The sequence below is a fragment of the Lepus europaeus genome, chromosome 7 (assembly GCF_033115175.1).
Source record: "Lepus europaeus isolate LE1 chromosome 7, mLepTim1.pri, whole genome shotgun sequence".
In the NCBI taxonomy this organism is placed as follows: Eukaryota; Metazoa; Chordata; class Mammalia; order Lagomorpha; family Leporidae; genus Lepus; species Lepus europaeus.
Window position 1 is genome coordinate 44,690,942 of NC_084833.1, and position 21,305 is coordinate 44,712,246.

At 39.8% G+C, this 21,305-nt stretch overlaps 1 protein-coding gene across 2 annotated transcripts in view; it reads right to left on the reverse strand.

Moving 5' to 3' along the window:
* The window catches only part of NELL1 (neural EGFL like 1), a 1,044,338-nt gene that overhangs the window by 862,548 nt on the left and 160,485 nt on the right, over nucleotides 1–21,305 (reverse strand). The window contains exon 4 of one of the 2 annotated variants that reach the window (XM_062198069.1): nucleotides 481–651. The exons of the other annotated variant lie outside the window; for it this stretch is intronic. Coding sequence (XP_062054053.1) covers nucleotides 481–651 — 171 coding nt within the window. The remainder of the gene's footprint in view (nucleotides 1–480; nucleotides 652–21,305) is intronic. 2 annotated transcript variants of the gene reach the window in all.

The window sequence follows — 21,305 nt, forward strand, 5'->3', positions numbered from 1 at the left end:
AGTCTCCATTTGGAAAAGATATTTAAGCAAAGCTGTGCTTGATGAAGTGAAATAGAATTAGCTGCTTCAGCGGCACAGGCTTCTCAGATTCATTCTAAGGTAGACTGGCTTATTTGCTTCCAAGTGGAACGAGCTCAACAACAATATATCACAGTTAACTGTGATCACAGTACCATGGAATTTCAGCCAGTGCCTGGAGCACACTGAGGTACACTTAATATTCCCCAATCTGTAATCAACCTTTCATACATTTGTTCCTAATCACAGGATACAGTTTCATCTTAATGAACTGTTTTCTTATCACATTATAGTTGGTCATTTCAGCATGCCTAATGGCCCATTTGCTAGGTTAAATTACAGTTAGGGTCCCTTGGTTTTTGTTTCCTGGCAAGGGTTACAGGGGTTTGATTTTTTTTCCCCCTTCCCAGTGCTCAATTTCAAGGGCAGAATAATCACTAAAGATTGAAGACAAGGACATACCTGTTGCAGTCGACGTGGAGCAGGAGATGAGAGGCACTCACTGACACTGCAATCTTGTGCCACTGTCCATCTGCCATTTTGTATGGAAGTGCTTCTGTCCTGGGCTTCCCATTATGTATATAGTGATACCGAATTTCATCCCGCAGACCACTGCTCTCCAGTTCAAAATAGCTGTAGGTAAAGGAATAACAATTTGTTTTATTTTAGTTATAGATATCACAGCCATCACCAATCTCTGCCCCCTTACCACCAGCTTTCTCAGAATATAAAATTAACCAAAAATGACTCAAAGAGCCATGATCTGAAATCAATTGTCTTATATGGAATCCAAAAACCTATTGTCTGAGAGCCCTCATGGTGATACCTCAAGTCCATGAAATAGAGATCAATTGATTCACTATGAAGTAACAAGCCATAAGCTGATTAATGAAGCTTGGTGCAGTGCCCCCCAAATTTTAAAATGCAATTCAGAACTCTTCTATTGTCTACAATTGGCCATTCATGTGGAATGGATTTGTTGATGTTTGTTTTGTTTTGTTTTTTGACAGTCAGAGTGGATAGTGAGAGAGAGAGGCAGAGAAAGGTCTTCGTTTACCATTGGTTCACCCTCCAATGGCCGCCATGGCTGGCGCGCTGCAGCCGGCGCACTGCGCTGATCCAAAGGCAGGAGCCAGGTGCTTCTCCTGGTCTCCCATGGGGTGCAGGGCCCAAGCACTTGGGCCATCCTCCATTGCACTCCTGGGCCACAACAGAGAGCTGGACTGGAAGAGGAGCAACCGGGACAGAATCCGGCACCCCAACCGGGACTAGAACCCGGTGTGCCGGCGCCGCAGGTGGAGGATTAGCCTATTGAGCCACAGCGCCAGCCGTTGATGTTTATTTTTAGAGCCACTATTTTTATTTTTGCAAGATTTAAAGAGAAGTGAAAGTCATGTTGGACGTCAGGGATTTGAATAAACTATAAGAGCGAAGAGATTAATAAATTTTTTGTCCCTTGTCCTAGACAAAAAGTTGTAACTAAACAATACTTCCAAGATGATGAGTAAGTGGAGGAAAGATTGAAGCTACATACATATGAATCAGTACTTCAAATTATCTTGAAATGAAATGCAAATTGAGGTTTTTCTTTCCCAAGAGTGTCATCGTGTTTTCCAGACCCCTGAGATATTTTTAGCACCACCACTACAGTCTCACTTTGCAACACTCCTCAGACATGACCAGGACTAGCACTTTCACAGGTGGCAGAGCTGTTTAGTCGGCTATGCCTCTCTTCTGCAGTGTGTCCTCAACATTGGACCTGATCTCATTGCTGGACATTACATTAAGCATTTCCTATACATTTTCCAATTTACCACCCACAAAATCCTGTAAGACCGGTATTATTATCCCTTTCTAAAGATTAAAAAACTGAAATTCAGGGATTAAATAACAGGCCCAATGCAGAATTGAAACCCAGATTGAAGTCTAATGCTTTGTGCACTTTTAACAAGTTCATTGTCTATCACAGGGACATGATGACCAGGTAGTTAGAAGAGCAACTCACTCACACAAACAACTCAAGAGCTTCTCACTTAGACACTAGATTCAAATCCCTACATTTGGAAGGATCTGCTGCTTCCTCAATCCACTGAGTTGTCCTGACCCCCCTATCCAGACCATGTCTAATCTAAAAGACAAAATGGATCCTCTATGAGAGTGAAATGGATAACACCATGAAACTTGGCCTCTATTGTGCATGACTCCCAAATCTCATGTCAGAGAACAAATGCATATTTCCTGTCTATCTTTCACAGGGAATCTTCCCAAGAGAGTAGTTTATGAGAGGCAGAGAACCAACACCAGCTTCCCACCTATCTCACTTGCTTCATTGTAAAGAATCAGGCCTAAAGACATAAAATGAAGAGATTATTTATACTATAGCAGTCAGTGACTGGGTACAGGTGCAGACTTATTAGTAATAATTAATTTAATACATACACTGAAAAAACACAAATGAGGAAACCTCTTACCATAAAACAAATATATTTTAGGAGAATGCTCTGATTTCCTCTAACCATCTGGAATACTAGAAAAATTAAACAATCAGAGAGCTTAAAAGTCAAGAAAACCGTAGAAACTATCTGGTCATTAATTAATTTGTTCAACACATACTTAATGAACATATACTAAAAGACTAAAAGAAGATTTAAAATATTAATCCTTCTCTCAAGATATTTTGAGTCTAATGAAAGAAGAAATAAAATATGTGTTCCCCCTACCCCCCAAAAAAGCTATAAAGTAGCCTAAGGAGCAAGGGAAGTTGTCATTAAATGAGTAGCGGCCTCATACCAAGACTATGATAAGTGCTTACATAAATATCATTCCAATTAATTTCTTCAAGGTAGATATTATTATATCTCTCTTACAGATGAGTTTATATAATAAACAGAGATACTAAGTACCTTTCCAGGACCATTCAGCTCCTACATTGGGAAGGTATCATGATCTTATACTTGCAATCTTACCAAGATTCAAGCAACATGAGAAATCTCTCAACAACTTTATTTTGAAGTCTATGTGACTCCTTGGGGAAGGGATGAGACTTTCAAAGGACTTGAATCAATGCCAATTAGGAATGCACATAAAGATGACCTGAGGAAATCACAGAAAAGGAAGCAAATGCATTTAACCAGAGGTTATGGTCTCATTGAGCAAATGCTCAATATATTACAAGCACATATTTAAAGATCACTTTACAAAGTACAAGAGCAAGTGGTTATCTTGAGATAGCCACAAATATTTAGCTATGAGAAAAGATCTCTGCCCTAATGTTAGGCAAATGGAAATTTGTATGTTAGGATAAAGTTTCTGACAGCAACATGAGCATATAAAAAAGTGATATATCTCAATTTGGTTGCAAGTCAAGATAATGTGCTTTTGAAGCGTTAAGTTAGATAATGGCTAAAGTGGCCTTCATGGCGATAAAGACACTGCATGGTTAAATGACATCTGGAAAATAGTGTTTCATGAGGATTGGGAGGAGAACAAGACAATATTTCCAGAAAGTAGCCCCCTGCTAATGGAGAACTTAGGCCTAGTTCTGATAGCAACTTGGAGAAGGTGGTCTCACCTTCTTGGCCTGATGGGATTTGATAATTTGTAAAAGAGCTTTGCTACACAAAGTATGGTCTATGGGCCAACCACCAGCACTGTTGCAGCATGTATGGAAACTCAGACCATTGGACCCCACTCACCAGCCACTGAATCAGAATCTGAATTTCAATAAGATCTGCAAATGATTTATGTGCAAACTGAAGTCTAAGAAGCACTGTAGAATACACCCCGTGCTGCTTTATTTCCTGGCCAGATGTTCATGATGAAGGGAACATAAGTTTGATGTCTTGAGGAAGTGAACAGGAGCCATGTGGAGCTGGCAAGAGTGCAAGAACATCAGAAGTGAACGTACACTAGTGTCTCGTAAGCAGTCTACCTCTGATTCTCCTCACTAAACAGTACCCTGGTGCTCTGAGGTCTACCTAGGTGTCCAGTAGGGAGATGATAACAACTATGAGTGATGAAACTACTGGCCAGCTTTTGTGAGTAGCATTGCTCCCTTTGGTCTTGGGCCTCAGCTAACTCTGCTGTGCCAATGAACTGCCATGGCTCCCAGAAAAGCCTGCTCACCCTACAAATATTTGGCAACAGCAGTGATATTCCCTTCCATGTTATTTTTTTTCTCTTTTTCATTCCAATCATCCTCAGCCTCTTTTTTGATACTTTCACCCCTCATCTAAATTATGATCCAAGGATTATGTCTTATTCCTCTATCCAGAGATCCTTTTCCATGCTGGTCAACATGTTCCACACCTGGTCAAATGGATTGATTTTCCATTTCAATATAGAATCCAGGAATAAAGGTGCATGGGCAAATGTAATCTAATGCAAAACACAGTGACCCCATCACCTGCTTGGCTCTGGGCTGTGCATAACCATTAGTGCATCCTAATGTTCACACTTATTTCTCATTGATGAACAACCCAAGTTCTTTCACACAGGATGCTATGGAGGCAAATACTTCCTACCCTACATCTACAGTTCTGAGTTTTTTAATACCAAGCCCTTGCCTCAGTGGTAGTGAGACTCTACCAGCATAAATAATTTCCCAAAGCCTACCTTTTAATATTACGTACAATAAGTATTACTAAGAGCTGAAGCTATATATCACAAACTAAATTTCATTATACATTTGAAATAAAATTCAGAAGCAACAATTCCAAATAATATAGGTAGCTCAAATCAAACAAGATATTTTTATTATTATGTTTATCATTTTTCTCCAAATTGATACCAAGGTATCCTATTTTGAGATTTTTTAATATAGAGTAGACTTGAAAAATAATATACTCAAAATATTAAAATGGTTATTGCAGGAAGAATATGTTGCTTCTGTATATAAGGGTAAAACAGTGAAAGTTAATTCTAGATGGTATCCAGCACAATTTTATTAGTAGGACAAAAAGTTAGGTAGAAAAAGCTTCTTTTCGGCTGGCGCCGTGGCTCACTAGGCTAATCCTCTCCCTGCAGTGCCGGCACCCTGGATTCTAGTCCCCGTTGGGGCACCAGATTCTGTCCCGGTTGCTCCTCTTCCAGTCCAGCTCTCTGCTGTGGCTCGGGAAGGCAGTGGAGGATGGCCCATGTACTTGTGCCCTGCACCCACATGTGAGACCAGGAAGAAGCACCTGGCTCCTGGCTTCAGATATGCGCAGCGCCGGCCATAGCGGCCATTTGGGGGGTAAACCAATGTCACTGTCTAACTCTGCCCGTCAAAAAAAAAAAAAAAAAAGGTTTGAAAAAGCCTCTTTTCCAATTATTCTACAGGATATATACTGACTATTTGAGAAATATATCACACCCCAAATAGCTCCAGCATTAGTGCAGCAACCACCTACAAAAGTGGCCTCTGTGCTCTGAACAAACAATTGCTTCCTGGGAGCCTGGTAGGAAAGCAGGGCAATGTTTATCTGAGGAACAAAGGCATACTCTTACCCAATGTGTATCTCTAAGAGGATTTTTGAGACCAGGAGAAAACCAGGCAGAGCTTCAGCTACTTATTACAAAGGAAAAAGAAGTCACTACATATATATAGGGAATACCTGGGTGGACCTTTTCCCCAAATCCTGAAAATCCCACAAATGATGAAAAAAATCATTCTCCCAGCACAAAACCTAGAATTTTATAAAATCTCAATAAAGTTTAACTCTACTGTTATCAGTGATAATCATAACAATAGTAATGAAAACAATGTGGTTAACATTAATTATATAATAATAGCTAATAGTTGAATACTCATCCTTCCCAGAGAGACAATGTTTAGGTCATTATATTACACATCGAAATAATCTCTACCACAAATTAGTGAGATATTTGTTTATTTATCTGCTTTATAAACACTCATATAGCACTGATTACAAGCTGGGCACTTTTCTACAAATATTTACTTGCTTAATCTTCATTACAATCTTAAAAATTACCACCTCTGTATTATCATTTCTGTTTTATTGAGTATAGAATCAACACTTAGAGAGATGAAATAATTTGCCCTAAACCACATAATTAAATAAGAGAAGATTAGGATTCAAACAAGAGTACCCTAAGTCCAGAGTTCATGCTTTTTAAAAAAAAAAAAAAACATTTATTTGAAAGTCAGAGTTACACAGAGAGAGGAGAGGCAGAGAGAGAGAGAGAGAGAGAGAGGTCTTCCATGTGCTGGTTCATTCCCCAGCTGGCCGCAATGGCTAGAGCTGTGCTGATCCAAAGCCAGGAGCCAGGAGCCTCCTCCAGGTCTCCCACACTGGCACAGGGGCCCAAGCACTTGGGCCATCTTCTACGGCTTTCCTAGGTCATAGCAGAGAGCTGGATTGGAAGTGGAGCAGCCCGGACTCAAACCAGCGCCTATAGGGGATGCCAGCACTGCAGGCAGTGGCTTCACCCACTATGCCACATTGCTGGCCCCCAGGGTTCATGCTTTATGTAGCAACCTGAGATCATACTTTTAAGCACTACTTCATTTTACAGGTAAGAAATTAAAGATCTGCAGCTAATGTAGTCATAGATGGCAGCTCTATGACTTGAATCTGTATCTGGCAGACATCAAGGTGGTTGCTCTCAGTGGCATTACTTTTTACTCTGTCAAGTATTTTAAACAGATTACCTCCGAGTTTGCCAATAATTTTCAATAGCAGTTATTATATGCTTAGTATGTGTGAAAACTGAGACTCAAAATGACTCAGTGCCTTGGATGAAATCAAATAACAGCTAAGATTCAGATCCGGGTCTGCTTACCTCCAGGACCCATAATCTTGCCACCACACTGAGTTACTCTGGGGATGCAGTGGCATGATCCTATCAGGGTCAAAGAAAGCTAAAGTGCACTTGGGTAGCCTCCCATTATAGTCTCCATGCTGCCAAGGCATCCCCCTTCAGACCCACATACCAGAACCATTATGCTCATCTCAGTACTCTGGAGAGAAAGGCTACATTTCCCACTGAAACTCCTTTCCCTCCCTGGCCTTCTCTCGCTGTTGATATAAAGCACAGAAAAAGCCAAAAGCACTGAGAAGGATACTGTGTCCCTTCTCAGGACAGGAGTCTCAAGGAATTGTACTGAGAAAGAGGCAAGAGCAAAAACTTTAAGTAAATGATAGGGCAAACAGCACTAGTATACAGATACTGAGACTTGAATTTCAACCTTACATCTGCTATAAACCATGTAATTTTGGCCAAATCGTGTTCTTGCCTCTTTGTGCCATTGTTTCACTTATCTGGTAAAAAAGTGATTGCATCTGAATCTGGAAAGGCCTTAGAGTCTGTGGCAGAGGGAGGGCATGCAGCCACAGCCTCTTTTACCCGTAACAGTCACCCTTTCACCTGTTGTATAACTTGCAGTTTCTCCTAAGATTTAACTTGAATAAAAAGAATTCCACTACCAAAACTCATTTTAAATGATGAAACTAAATACTCCTTAAGGTCCAGCTCAGGTCTAAATTCTTATAATTCATATATTACCTCACAAGGGATAAACTTGAATAATTGGTTGACCAGTTCATTTCATTCTATTTTTTACTTTTATGTCAACATTCAAGTTCCTGGCTCCTTACCAATCTTCAGGGAGGAAGATGGCACATGTAGCAGACACAACTAATATCCATCTTCTCCCTGGACACAAAACTAGGCTGTATTTCCCTGTCCTCTTGCATCTAGAAGGGGTCACACGAGTTGTTGTCACCAGTGAAATGTGAGCAGAGATGATGTACATGATGCTCAGGCCCAGGCAGATAGGGGAGCATAGATAAAGGCTGGATGCAGATGCTTCAATGGAGGATGCTGAGAGCTTAATGGGCAGAGGGACTACTGGGTGGAAGAAGGCTGGGTCTTTAAATGACTTCAGGAAGCAGAGATTCCCTTCCTCACACAGACAAAATTGAACTGGGATATAATAATCCATTGATACTTAGACTACCTTGACTCTTTACAGAGGTTTAGGAACAACAACAATAACGAAGACCAAAAATGAACTATGGACACAAAACTATTGTCAGTCTATAAACAGAAAGAAATGGAAGAAGGCGTGAACACAGTCACCTCCTGTCCTGCATGTGACAGATAACTTGCATTATGTAGTGTAATAATCTTTCCAGCGTACTGAAGATAGTCACAACAATACCTCCCACTTCACATGTTCTTCTACAATGTCACACAGAGACACCTGTCACTGAAAAGTGGAAACCATGTCTCAACCCCTTGATCTTGGGTGGATTTGTCAGTTCTCTGAGGACAAAAGTAATGCTTGGTGATTTCCAAGGTTGAGACCCTAAATGCAGTTTCTAATTTTGTTTACCAAAATGCTTGTGCTTGAAGCGTTGAGTCACCTTGTAAGAGTGCAGCTATCCTGAGGCTTCTATGCTGTTAGGAAGTCCAGACCATACTTGGGAGGTAATATGGAGATACTCCTGTCAACAACCCAACTGGGATCCCAGCCAACAGCTTGTAGAAGCATTAGATATGTGAATAAAAACACCTCCAGATGGTTTCTCCTGCAGTCCAGCCTCTCCAGCTAAAGCCACAGGTATTATGGAGCAGAGATATGCCATTCCTCTGGGCTTTGTCTAAATTACTGACCCACACAATCTACTAGCATAAGTTTAGGTATATTTTTTATACATCAATATAAATTGAAACACTCAAGGTATACAGAATTTTATCTTTAAAAATTAGAACTATAATTTAGGTGTGTCTCCACTAAATGCCTGGGGTCACTGGTCAGATGAACAAATCTCAAAGTGTCAAATTTTTTGCTTATACAAAGCCCCACACAAGTAAAACCATGCATTTTCTTCTGATTTATAAAAACTGGAACTCTGATAGCTCATTGTTAGTGTATAGGAGCACTATTGATTTTTATGTGTTGATTTTGATTCCTGCAACTTTATTATCTTGCTTTATTAGTTCTAGTAGTGCTTTGGTGAACTCTGTGGGGATTTTCTGTGTATATAAAATCACATCATCAGCCTTAAAAAAGAAGAAAATTTGTCATTTGTAATCACATGAAAAAAAGTGGAGAAAAACATATTAAGTGAAATAAGCCAGGCACAGAAACACAATACGTGTTCTCACTTATATGTGGAATCTAAAACGATTGGACTGATAGGAGCAGAGAGCAGGATGGTGGTTACAGAGCTAGGATATGGGGGAAATGGAGAGTTGATGGTCAGAGGGCAGAAAACCTCAGTGAGACAGGATAAATATAGTGTGTTTGTTCAGTTCTGTTGCACAACATGGTGAACATAGTGAGTGACAGGGAGTAAATTTCAAATGTTCTCATCACAAAGAAATGTTAAGTATTTCAGGTGATGAATGTATTGACTTGGTTGATTTCATTATTCTCTTTTGCACTCATGAATCATTTGGTACCTCATAAATATACACAATTATAAATTGTCAATGTATAATAAAGCTAAAATGTCATTCTATACAAAAATGTAACAATATCAATAAACTATTCTCTTTAAATTCATGGCTTCAGCAGCTACACAAAGAAATAAATACCTAAGAAATACTTTGTTATCATTCTCATTAATCAACTAATATTCTTATATTAAGTCCCAACATCTTGGTTTCAAGTTTCATGTTTTCAAAAATGGAAATAGCTACTTCAGTCTTCCTTTCAGGCATTCAAATATCTTTGCCTGGTTCCAGCTCTAAGTACTCGCTCAAGTCAACAGAGAGAGTTGACCATGTTAAAGAAAAGCCTTATTTTATCTGGCCAAATTTCTGGTACCCCTAACTTCTGTATCCTTTATTCAGAGCAAGTGCTGGAGTAGAAAGAAAATAAATACCAGGAAAATAGGCCAGGTAGAGAGGGGCTTCGGAACCCAGCCAACTTGTGTTCAACTCTTAGCTCAGCATATTTAATCCACATGTGACCATGGGCAAAACATGTCCATTCACCTAAGCCTCCTTTTCTTCCTCTAGTAGAAAACAAAACACTTACTTCACAGGTTTCTTTTGAGAATAAAATGACATAACATTTGTAAATCACCAGACAAGGTGCTTAGTGCCCAATATTGGTTATGATCTCCCTTTCTTATCTCTTTCTGCATCCATGGAAACAAATAGCCTTGCTGATGTGCGATGCTTCTGAAAGCTACACATCCTGCCTTTTCTCAGAAAGAAGGGTTGCTTGCCTTCCCCTTTCTCTCTCTCTCTCTATTTTAAGATTTATTTATTTATTTGAAAGTCAGAGTAACACAGAGAGAAAAGAAGCAGAGAGAGAGATGTCTTCCATTTGCTGGTTCATTCCCCAATTGGCCGCAATAGCTGGAGCTGCAGCCATCCAAATCCAGGAGCCAGGAGCTTCTTCCAGGTCTCCCATGTGGGTGCAGGGGCCCAAGGACTTGGGCCATCTTTTATGCTTTCCCAGGCCACAGCAGAGAGCTGGATCGGAAGTGGAGCAGCCAGGACTCGAACTGGCACCCATAAGGGATGCAGGCACTGCAGGCCGCTGCTTTACCCGCTATGCAACTGTGCTGGCCCCTCCCCCTTTCTCTTGTTGAGACTTGACCTGGTGATTTTATTTGTATTGCAAAGTTACATATTAGCCCTGTACTCAATCCTCTTAGCAAACATCTAGCAAGAGATTAATAGTGACAGCAATTACAAACTGCCTCTGTTATTGAAAATAAAACATTCACTGTTAAATTAAATATAAAAATCAGGCTCTTTACATTCATTCAAAACAGTTCTATGAAGTCTTAGAATCCTCATGCTATTAGCCATGCTGGTCCCACTGAAGTAAAGAATAGTCTGACTTCCCCAGACACTGAAACCCAGGAGAAAAGACATAGCACCCCAGGAAAGTGAGGAGAAGAAATGGAAAATAAAAGCAACCATTGAGCTAAATTTATTAGGACAAAATGAAAAGGAACTATTTGTTTCTGTCAGGGCCTGCACAAAAACTCAAATAAAAAAATATTTAAGAATAGAGCCCAAAGCAAAGAGCTTAGAATCAGAAAATGACATCTTATCTGGAGCTTAACGTACAGCTCTCGATCTCCAGGAATTCAAATTAAGAGTTTATGAATATCAAGATTTAAGAAATAGGGACAAAGGTAACAATAGAAATTGTTGTAGTTGTAGTGGCAGGAAAGGCCAATACATGTACAGCACTTCCTATACTTCTAAGGTTTAACTAAAGACAGAGGGGCAGACATTTGGTGCAACAGTTCAGATGGTGCTTTGGACACCATAGCCCATACTGGAGTGCCTGGATTTGAATCCCAGCTCTGCTCCTGAGTCCAGCTCCCTATTAACACATACACTGGGAATCAGCAGGTAATGACTAAAGTATTCTGGTTTTTGCCATCCATATGGGAAATCCAAATGGAATTACTGGCACCTGGCTTCCATCTTGCCCAGCCCCAGCCATTGTGGACATTTGGGGCCTGAGCTAGCAAATGGGAGATCTGTCTGTCTCCCTCTGCCTTTCAACAAATTAAAATTTTTAAAAAAATGACTTAAAGGAAGGAATATGACTGTTAACAAACAGGAATATAGTTTTTTAAAATTTTATTGATTTGTTTACTCATGCTTTAAAATAAATTAATCAATATAACTAGAAAAGAATTCAGCAAAAGTTCTCTCCCATCCTGCAGATCTATCTGCCCAGTACCCAATGTTCCTGATAGACAAATGTCATTGTGTCCTATATAACAAAATTTTTTAGAAAATATTTATTTATTTATTTATTTGAAAGTCAGAGTTACAGAGAGACAAGGAGGGAGGGAAGAAGTGAAGGAGGGAGGGAAGAATGAGAAGAGGGAGAGAGAATCTTCCAGCCACTGATTCACTCCCCAGATGGTTGCAACAGAGATGGGGCTGGGCCAGGCCAAAGCCAGGAGCCAAGAGCTTCATCTGGGTCTCCCACAAAGGTGGCAGGGGCCCAAGGACTTCGGCTATCTTTTGCTGCTTTTCCCAGGCCATTAGCGGGGAGCTGGATTGGAAGTGGAGCGGCAGGGGCCCAAACTAGCACCCATGTGGGATGCCAGCATCACAGGTAGCAGCTTAACCCACTACACTACAAAGCCAGTCCCATACAAACTCTTTTAGAACAACTTTACATTTATAGGAAAATTGCAAAGATAAGCCAGAAAGTCTCATATACCCCACAACAAATTTGCTCTCTTATTAACATCTCCATATTAGGGTAATTTACCCTAATTAATGAACCAATATTAATGCACTTTTATGTATATAGACCATACTTTATTCAGAGTTCCCTAGTTTTTACTTGATATCTTTTTCCTGTTCTACAATCTTATCTAGGATATTACATTAAATTTCGTTGCCATGTCTCCTCAGGCTCCTTTGGGTTGGGCCAACTCAGATTTGCCTTGTTTTTTATGACCTTGACAGTATTCAGGAGTACTGGTGAGGTGTTTCATAGAATTTCCCTCAATTGGGATTTGTATAGTGTTTTCTCATGATTATACTTGGGTTGTGAGTTTGGGAGAGATAGACCACTAAGGCAAAGTGCAATTCCTATAACATCATGTCAAAATACACACTGTATGATATCACCATTGATATTCATCTTAGTGTCAAGCTCCTAACTGATGTCGTGTTTGTCAGTTCTCTCTCCCCTCCTGTTCTCTCTGGAGGAAGTTACTACATGTAGCTCACACTTAAGCAGTGGAGAGTTATGTTGTACTTTATTCAGGGTAGAGTATTTATTATAAATTATTTGGAATTTTACAAACAGAAAATGGCAAACTTGTCACTACCTGGTAAGCTTTACAAATTATACTTAAGGATGTGCTATATACAAAAACAGAGAAATGCAATCAGTACCATGAAAAAAATACAAAGGCAGAAAACCTCATAGATAAAGTACAAAGGAAATTCAAAGCAACCAATAGGAATATTTACAGAAAAATGGTATGAGTAAATCATTACTTATCAATAATAACAATGAATGTAAGTAATCTAAATTGAACAATGAAAAGACACAGGACTGGCTGAATGGATTTAAAAATAAGACCCATCTACATGGTAGCTATAAGAAACATACCGCATCAACAAAGATATACACTAACTGAAAGTGAAAGAATGTGAAAAGATATTCCATATAAATGGAAATCAAAAGTGAGTAGGAGGGACTGGTGTTGTGGCATAGCAGGTGGAGCCACTGCCTGCAGTGCCGGCATCCTATGTGGCACCAGTTTGATACCCAGCTGCTGCACTTCCAATCCAACTCTCTGCTGTGACCTGGGAGGGAAGTGGAGGATGGTCCAGGTCCTTGGGCCCATGTACCCATGTGGGAGACCTGGAAGAGGCTCCTGGCTCCTGGCTTTGGATCGGCACAGCTACGACCATTGCGGACAACTGGAGAGTGAACAACCATTAAGGAAGACAGTATGTAGATTCCTTAGAAGTCTGAAAATAGATCTACTATATGACCCAGCCATCACACTCTTGGGAATTTACCCAAAGGAAATGCAATCAGCATATGAAAGAGTTATATGTACCTCCATGTTTATAGCAGCTCAATTCACAACAGCTAAGATACGGAATCAACCCAGATGTCCATTCATTGATGACTGGATAAAGAAATTATGTTATGTATATATGATGGAATACTATTCAGCCATAAAAAAGAATGAAATCTTGTCTTTTACAACAAAATGAATGCAATTCAAGACTATTATGCTTTGTGAAATAAACCAGTCCAAAAATATAAATACCATATGTTTACACTGATTTGTGGTAACTAATACAGAGAGTACAAAACTACAATGTATATTAGTGAAATTGACAATTTGAGATTTGATTGTTGTTCATAGACCTTGTCTATACTCCTGAGGAACAGCAGTTCTTCTACTTACTACTTTTTGAATTCCTTACTGGAGGATTAAGCTTGTGATTAAGTATTAACTTGAAAGCATGTCATTGCAAAAATTAAAAGAAAAATAAGAAAACAAGAGAGAGGGAGTGTGGGAGTGTGGGAGTGAGGGAGGGTTGGGAAGTATCATGATGTTCTTAAAACTGTATATATGAGGGGCTGGCACTGTGGCGTAGCGGGTTAAACCTCCACTTGCAGTGCTGATGGGTGCTGGTTCAAGTCCCAGCTACTCTACTTCTGATCCAGCTCCCTGCTGACGTCCTAGGAAAGCAGTGCAAGGTGGCCCCAGTGCACTCATGTGGGAGACCTGGAAAAGGTTCTTGGCTCCTGGCTTTGGATCAGCTCAGCTTTAGCCAATGCAGCCATTTGGGGAGTGAATCAGCTGATAGAAGATCTCTCTCTCTCTGTCTCTCCCTCTATCGGTAACTCTACCTCTCAAACAAATAAATAAATCTTTTTTTTTTTTTTAAAAAAAGCATATGTGAAATAGATTCCCTTTATATTAATTAATTAATTAAATAACTGAACTATGGGGCAAAAGGAAAAATCAAGCAAATGCCAAAGCATACTCATGCAACTAAAATAAATTGATCCATACTTTTAAGATATAGTTAATTTCACATGTATTTTGCTTCCTTTAAATAAATGTCTTGAGTCTCCAGTGACAAACTACAAAAAAACAAAGTAATTGGCACACTGTCTTCCAAAGTGATTGCTTTTGAATTATATCACATCCCCACCATAAATGAACTACACTTTCTGTAACTGTTCATCTCCACCGACAGTTTGCATTGTCAGGCTTTTTATTTTTTTAATACTTTAGCCATTCTTGTTAGTATGTAATGATACCTCATTTTAAGTTTTAAGTTAAATTTCCTTAATAATAAATTATTTTTAGCTTCTTTTCATGTTTATTTTCCATTTATACACCTTTATATATCTTTGGTCCATTTTTAATTGGGTTTTTTGTTTACTTACTGTTAAGTATTCCTAATATATGTTGGACAGAAATCCTTTATCTGATGTGCATCTTTCAAATATTTCTTCCAGTATAGGACTTGTTCGTTCATAGTGTTAAATTTTTTTTTTTTTTTTTTTTTTGCGGAACAGAACATTTTAGCTTTAATAAAAATCTAACACTAATTTTTTTATATCATGGATCATGCTCTTGGTATTATAACTAATAACTCACCACTAGAGGCCAGCACTGTGGCACAGTGAGTAAAGCCACCACCTGAGATGGCCTTCCATATGGTTACCGGTTTGAGACCCAGCTGCTCCACTTCTGATCCAGCTCCCTGCTAATGCACCTGGGAAAGCAGCAGAAGATGGCTTCAAGTCCTTGGGTCTCTGCACCCAAGGAGGCCCAGAAGAAGCTCCTGGCTCCTGGCTTCATACTGGCCCAGCTCCAGCCATTGGGGCCATCTGTGGCATGAACCAGCAGATAGATTTCTCTCTCTCTCTCCTCCCTCTCTCTCTCACCTCCCTCTCTCTCTCCCTTCCTCACTCCCTGTCTTCCAAATAAATAAATAAATCTTAAAGGGGGGACATATAGATTTTCTCCTGCTTTTTTCTATATACTTTATACTTAAGCATTTCACATTAAAATATGATTTGAGTTAATTTTTGTGAAATGCATAAGATTTGTATCGATGTTCTTTTTTATATACAAATTGTTCAAGCACTATTTGTACAAAGAATCTTTATGCTATGAAAGCAAATATGAAAATACTATTTTGAAGCAAATATGGCAAAATGTTAAAAGTGTTAGATCCATGTGTGTTAATTGAAATCTTCTTTATATTTATCTGTATTATTTGAAATATTTTAAACATAAATACAAAAAATACTATTTTATTCCACCTCTGTAACACAACTGCTAGCACACTATTCTGCTCTATACTTTTCTTTTTACTTAATGTAAAAAGAGATCTTCCTTCCTTATACACAATTTCCTTTTTATCCTTACAATTTTTAGTTTTATTCATATTCTCCCATTCAAAGTTAAAATCACCTTCTTTATAGTGCAAATCCAGATTTCAACTAGATAAAAACCCATTTGCTCAATGCTAAGCCAGGTTTACACCCTGTGAAAACAAGATTGAAAATCACATACAAGGGATGGCATTAAATATTAAAAGAAATAAGTAACAAGCAGTGTGTAATTCAAAGATCTGTGATACAAATGCCTCTCCAAGACATTTACATGCCACTGATAAGGCAAAACAAATACTTATGGGAAAATGGGCAATACAAGCCTGACCTTTAAGGGGAGAGGGGAGAAGCAGATAACAGTGATCTGGTAAAGTGTCAAAAATAAGACAGATTTAGAAGAATTATTCAGATCAGAGGTGGAGGGAGCATCATGAAGGGACTTTGCAGGAGGGAAGTGGAAAAAAGTAAAGACGTGGATGAAGAAATATATCTGGCAGACTCAGATCACAGAGAAAGAACAAGCACTAAATAATTAGCACTAAAGATGTGTACAAAGATAGCAGAAGAGTTGGGTAGTAGCCGAGAGGGTACACTGAGGCCAGATTCATAGGACCAAGCTCTAACACATGGGCCTTCTCCAACAGTCTGGTGGTTCTCTTAACTATTTTCCACCGTGACAAATAGATAGACGATGTTCACAGGTATAATACACTCCCACAGGCATTGCTGGCTATGCAAATTTTCTAGCATGGTACCTCTAACTTCAGTCCTTGATCAGAAAAGCACATCAAATCAGCAGCACCATCTGGAGTGAGGGTACATGTCAGGGTACTTCTTTACATAAAGGAGTCACAGATTTACATCTCCAGTCTAGAGCTGTACTCTGAGCTGCATACTAATGCAGATGACCATCCTCTCAACAACTCCTGATTTTCCACAAAATCTGATCCTCATCCATTCTAGCCTACAGCAGAAAGAAAACTGAAATGTAAGCATTTTCTTTAATTCCTTTCTTTTCCTTTGCCAGAAAGTTCTCCTGTTTCTACACCTGGGTATCTACCATAACTATTCATGCTCCACTACCGTCATCCTTATGTTAACTACTATCATCTCTTACAACCACATGGATTCCTATCTGATCTGGAAAAATCCACTCTACCCCTTCCAATCCATTCTACAGCATAGCAATCTTTTTTTAAAAATCCAATCATGTTACCAGCTCCTTCCAACCACCCCCACTAAATTTTAAGTCTAGAATTCTTAAACATGGCTTTCTGGATTACATAAGCTATGACACTTTCCTACCTTTTCTTTTTCTTTTTTTTTTTTCTTTTTTTTTTTTTTTTTTTTTTTTTTTTTTTTTGATAGGCAGAGTGGACAGTTAGAGAGAGAGAGACAGAGAGGAAGGTCTTCCTTTTGCCATTGGTTCACCCCCCAGTGGCCGCTACAGCAGGCACACCGCACTGATCCAAAGCCAGGAGCCAGGTGCTTCTCCTGGTCTCCCATGCGGGTGCAGGGCCCAAGCACTTGGGCCATCCTCCACTGCCTTCCCAGGCCACAGCAGAGAGCTGGACTGGAAGAGGAGCAACCGGGACAGAATCCGGCACCCCAACCGGGACTAGAACCCAGGGTGCCGGCACCACAGGCAGAGGATTAGCCTAGTGAACCAAGGTGCCGGCCCCTACCTTTTCAACTGCAGTTTTCTCAGTCTACATCTTGCTCTCTGTACACCAACAGTTTTGTTTTCAAGCATAACATGCTCCTCCATGGCAACATACTTGCCCCCATAATCTTCATCCATTCTTTATCTATTTAACTTCTCATACTTCATCCCTTACTTTAAAGGCTAACTCCCTTGGGGTAGGCATTGAAATTTAGCAAATTAAGCTACTGATTGGAATGCCCATATCCCATATCAAAAAAGTGCCTAGTTCAAGTCTTGCATACTCTGCATCCAATCCAGCTTCTTTCTTTTTCTTTTTCTTTTTTTTTTTTTTTTTTTTTATTTGACAGGTAGAGTTATAGACAGTGAGAGAGACAGAGAGAAAGGTCTTCCTTCTGTTGGTTCACTCCCCAAATGGCGCCACGGCCGGCGCCACACTGATCCAAAGCCAGGAGCCAGCTGTTTCTTCCTGGTCTCCCATGCGGGTACAGAGGCCCAAGGACTTGGGCCATCCTCCACTGCCCTCCCAGGCTACAGCAGAGAGCTGGACTGGAAGAGGAGCAACCGGGACTAGAACCCGGCACCCATATGGGATGTTGGCGCCACAGGTGGAGGATTAACCAAGTGAGCCATGGTGCCGGCCCCCAATCCGGCTTCTTTCTAATGTGCCTATGAGACAGAAGGTGATGGCTCAAGTACTTGAGTCCCTGCCACCCAATGTGAGACCCGGATGGAGTTCCAGGTTCCTGGCTTCCTTCTGGTCCAGCCTCATCTGTTGCAGGCATTTGGGGAAGATTTCTCTTCCTGCCCTTTACCCCAAGACTCTACCTTTCAAATAAATCAATCTTTTTTTTTTAATGTCACCTCTCCAGGAATACCTCACTGACATTCACTCCCCACCAGTAGCTAGAATTTTGTTATGTTACTGTGTTCCCTTACCTCACAGTTGTCTCTGTTTCTGCTTATATATTTTTCTAATATTCTATTCATATCTTTTTCTCCCACTGTATTGCAAGCTCTGTGAACACATGGACTTTGTTTTTGCTCTTCATTGTATCTCCAGTATCTGGCATAGGGCCTAGCATATTATAGATCTTAAGCAAACCTTTTCTTAAATAAATAAATAATAACTAATTACATGAGCACATCTTAGAGCTGATTGTGATACATCAAAGGGTTATGACATTGAAATTTAGAATCATTGTTATAGACAATAAAAGTTCTTCACTGAGTAGGCAATTCAGTAAAAGCACCGTTTAAATAATGATAATATTCATAATAATTGCTAACAGTTTTCAAGTCTTACCACATACCGGCTTGAAAAGCACTTTATACACAAGTAATTCAGTGAATTCTTGGAACAACCTTGTGAAAGGAGGTACTATCATTATCTTCATTTAGCTAGTGAAGAAAGCAAGTCAGAGAAATTAAATGACTCAATCAAAACTATGAAGTTAGCACAATGATGCCTAAGCCAGACTCTCCTGGATGAAAGAAACATGAGGATCAATATAGACACATCTGTCCTGTAACAGAAACTAACACCCACTTACAATAGTCACTGAGAATACTGGCATCATATGCAAAGAGAGACACTGGAGTGAGGACAGTCACCATGAATTCCAAACAGACACACTGAACAGACCCAGAGTAGAGTCGTCCTCTGTCCAGGATACTGATAACTCCACAGTTCTGAAGGTTCAATATGACTACCTTAGGAAACATGGTTTAGTAACCTGTGCTTGCTTCTACTAGGAAGAGTTGAACTCTCAATAAAATATTGTGAAATATATTGTACTGCAAAGTACTTATCATAACTTGCATGCTGTAATAACTCAATAGATGTCAGCTATTATAGTTTTATCATTTTTTAATTATGTTACTTTACTGTGTTGCCTATTTAATGGAAACTCTTATTTTCTATAATGATTCTCAACTTCAATGCAAAAGAGATTTCATGTATCACTATCATCTATAAGGTATGCCACATATAATTTATTACTGTTAACAGAAACAGGAGGTTAATATATTAATTCATTTATTCCAAAAACATGTATTAAATCTCTACTAGATGCTAGCCCCCAATGTGAAGCTCTGAAGACTCAACGATGAGCAAAAACATATGAGGTCCATGTGTTCATGAAACTTACAGTTCAGAAGGAGAAACAGATGTTAACAACATAATCACACTAATAAATGTAAAACTGGAAGCAGATAAGTACTGTGAATGAAAGGAACATTGTTCTATGACAAAGCTTTGTTCTGTTTAAGTCAGACTAGGAAAAGGGCACCCAGGTTGATAAGTACAAAGCTAAATATGTGCATTGTAAAGAATCTGCCACCAACACCTAGGGCCACTGAGAAATGTACTAAGGAATGAGCCTAGATGATGTTACCCAGCTGCTCCTAAGCAGCAACAATTGTTCTTAATGAGACACCTACACAGGTAATGGGATATATGATAAATGTCTACTCTCAGAGGCCATCAATAAGACAGGTATGGCAAGATCCCACTCAGCCTTCTTGCCAGTACAAAGCACCCTCCATCTGCCAGTATCACTGATAGTGGAAATAATGACTAAACGTTCCCGTAGGAAGGTTATTGCCACCACCTCCACCTATTCTGAGTTCCCTGCCCCCTCCTCAGGAGAGGACACCTGGATCAGTGAATTCATCTTAAGTCAATTTGTCTAGAGTTAATACATGTAAGTAAAAATTTGCCTAAAGCAGCTTTATCTAAAACCAAATTTGACTAAAGCCTATTTACCTTCCTATCAGAGGTGAACTGTTATAAATTTCACAAACACAGATTTCATGTGAGTAGTCCCATTAGGGGAAATTATTAAGTAAACTGGCCTTTAGGTAAATTGATTTTAGAATAATTCATTTTGGGCAAACTTGGAGCACTGAAGCCCAGTCTCCAGTAGTTCAGAAGGTAGAAATGACATGGCTCCAGGATACAGAGCTTGTCCTCACAGTCAATAATTTAGAAAGTCAGTATGCCCAGAGTCCTCCCACCTGCCAAGAGCATTAGCACATTTCCAAATTAACCCATTTATCCTGCATTTCCTGATTCCTGTTGTGTTCCCCTTCTCTATCATCCCTTCTGAGGCCTGAAGAAACTTTCTACCCCAACCCCACCCCTCTCTACCCCCCATTATCATGAAGCTGCCTTTGTCTTATCCCTGACCCGCCCAGCCTATCCAGGAAGCTAGAGGGAAAGTTCACACTGACTACAAAGTTTGTAAAAAATGTCCTTCAAACATTATGAAGTCTGTGAGTCATCTTGTGGAAATGCATTTCTAATGAGGTCAGGCAATGCTATTGTAGCGGCACACTATTAGAAGCAAGGTTTGGGTGTGGCTGTGGCTGTTTTGGTTTTATTTATTTATTTGAAAGGCAGAGTTACAGAGAGGTAGAGAGAGAGAGAGAGAGAGAGAGAGAGAGAATCTTCCATCCACTGGTTCACTCCCCCAAACGGCTATAATGGCTGAAGATAGGCCAATCTGAAGCCAGGAGCCGGGAGCTTCTTCTGGGTCTCCCACATGGGTACAGGGGCCCAAGGACTTGAGCCATCTTCCACTGCTTTCCCATACCTTAGCAGAGAATTGGATCAGAAGCAGAGCAGCCACTCTGCTTTTTATTGGTAGTGATCTTAAAGAAGTTGGATGGAGAATAGTGGTCAGGAGGAACCAGGAAGACAGAACCCTATTGGCAAAGACAGAACACTATTCACAATAGCCATGATATTGAATCAAGCAAGGCATCTTTCAAAAGATGAATGCATAAAGA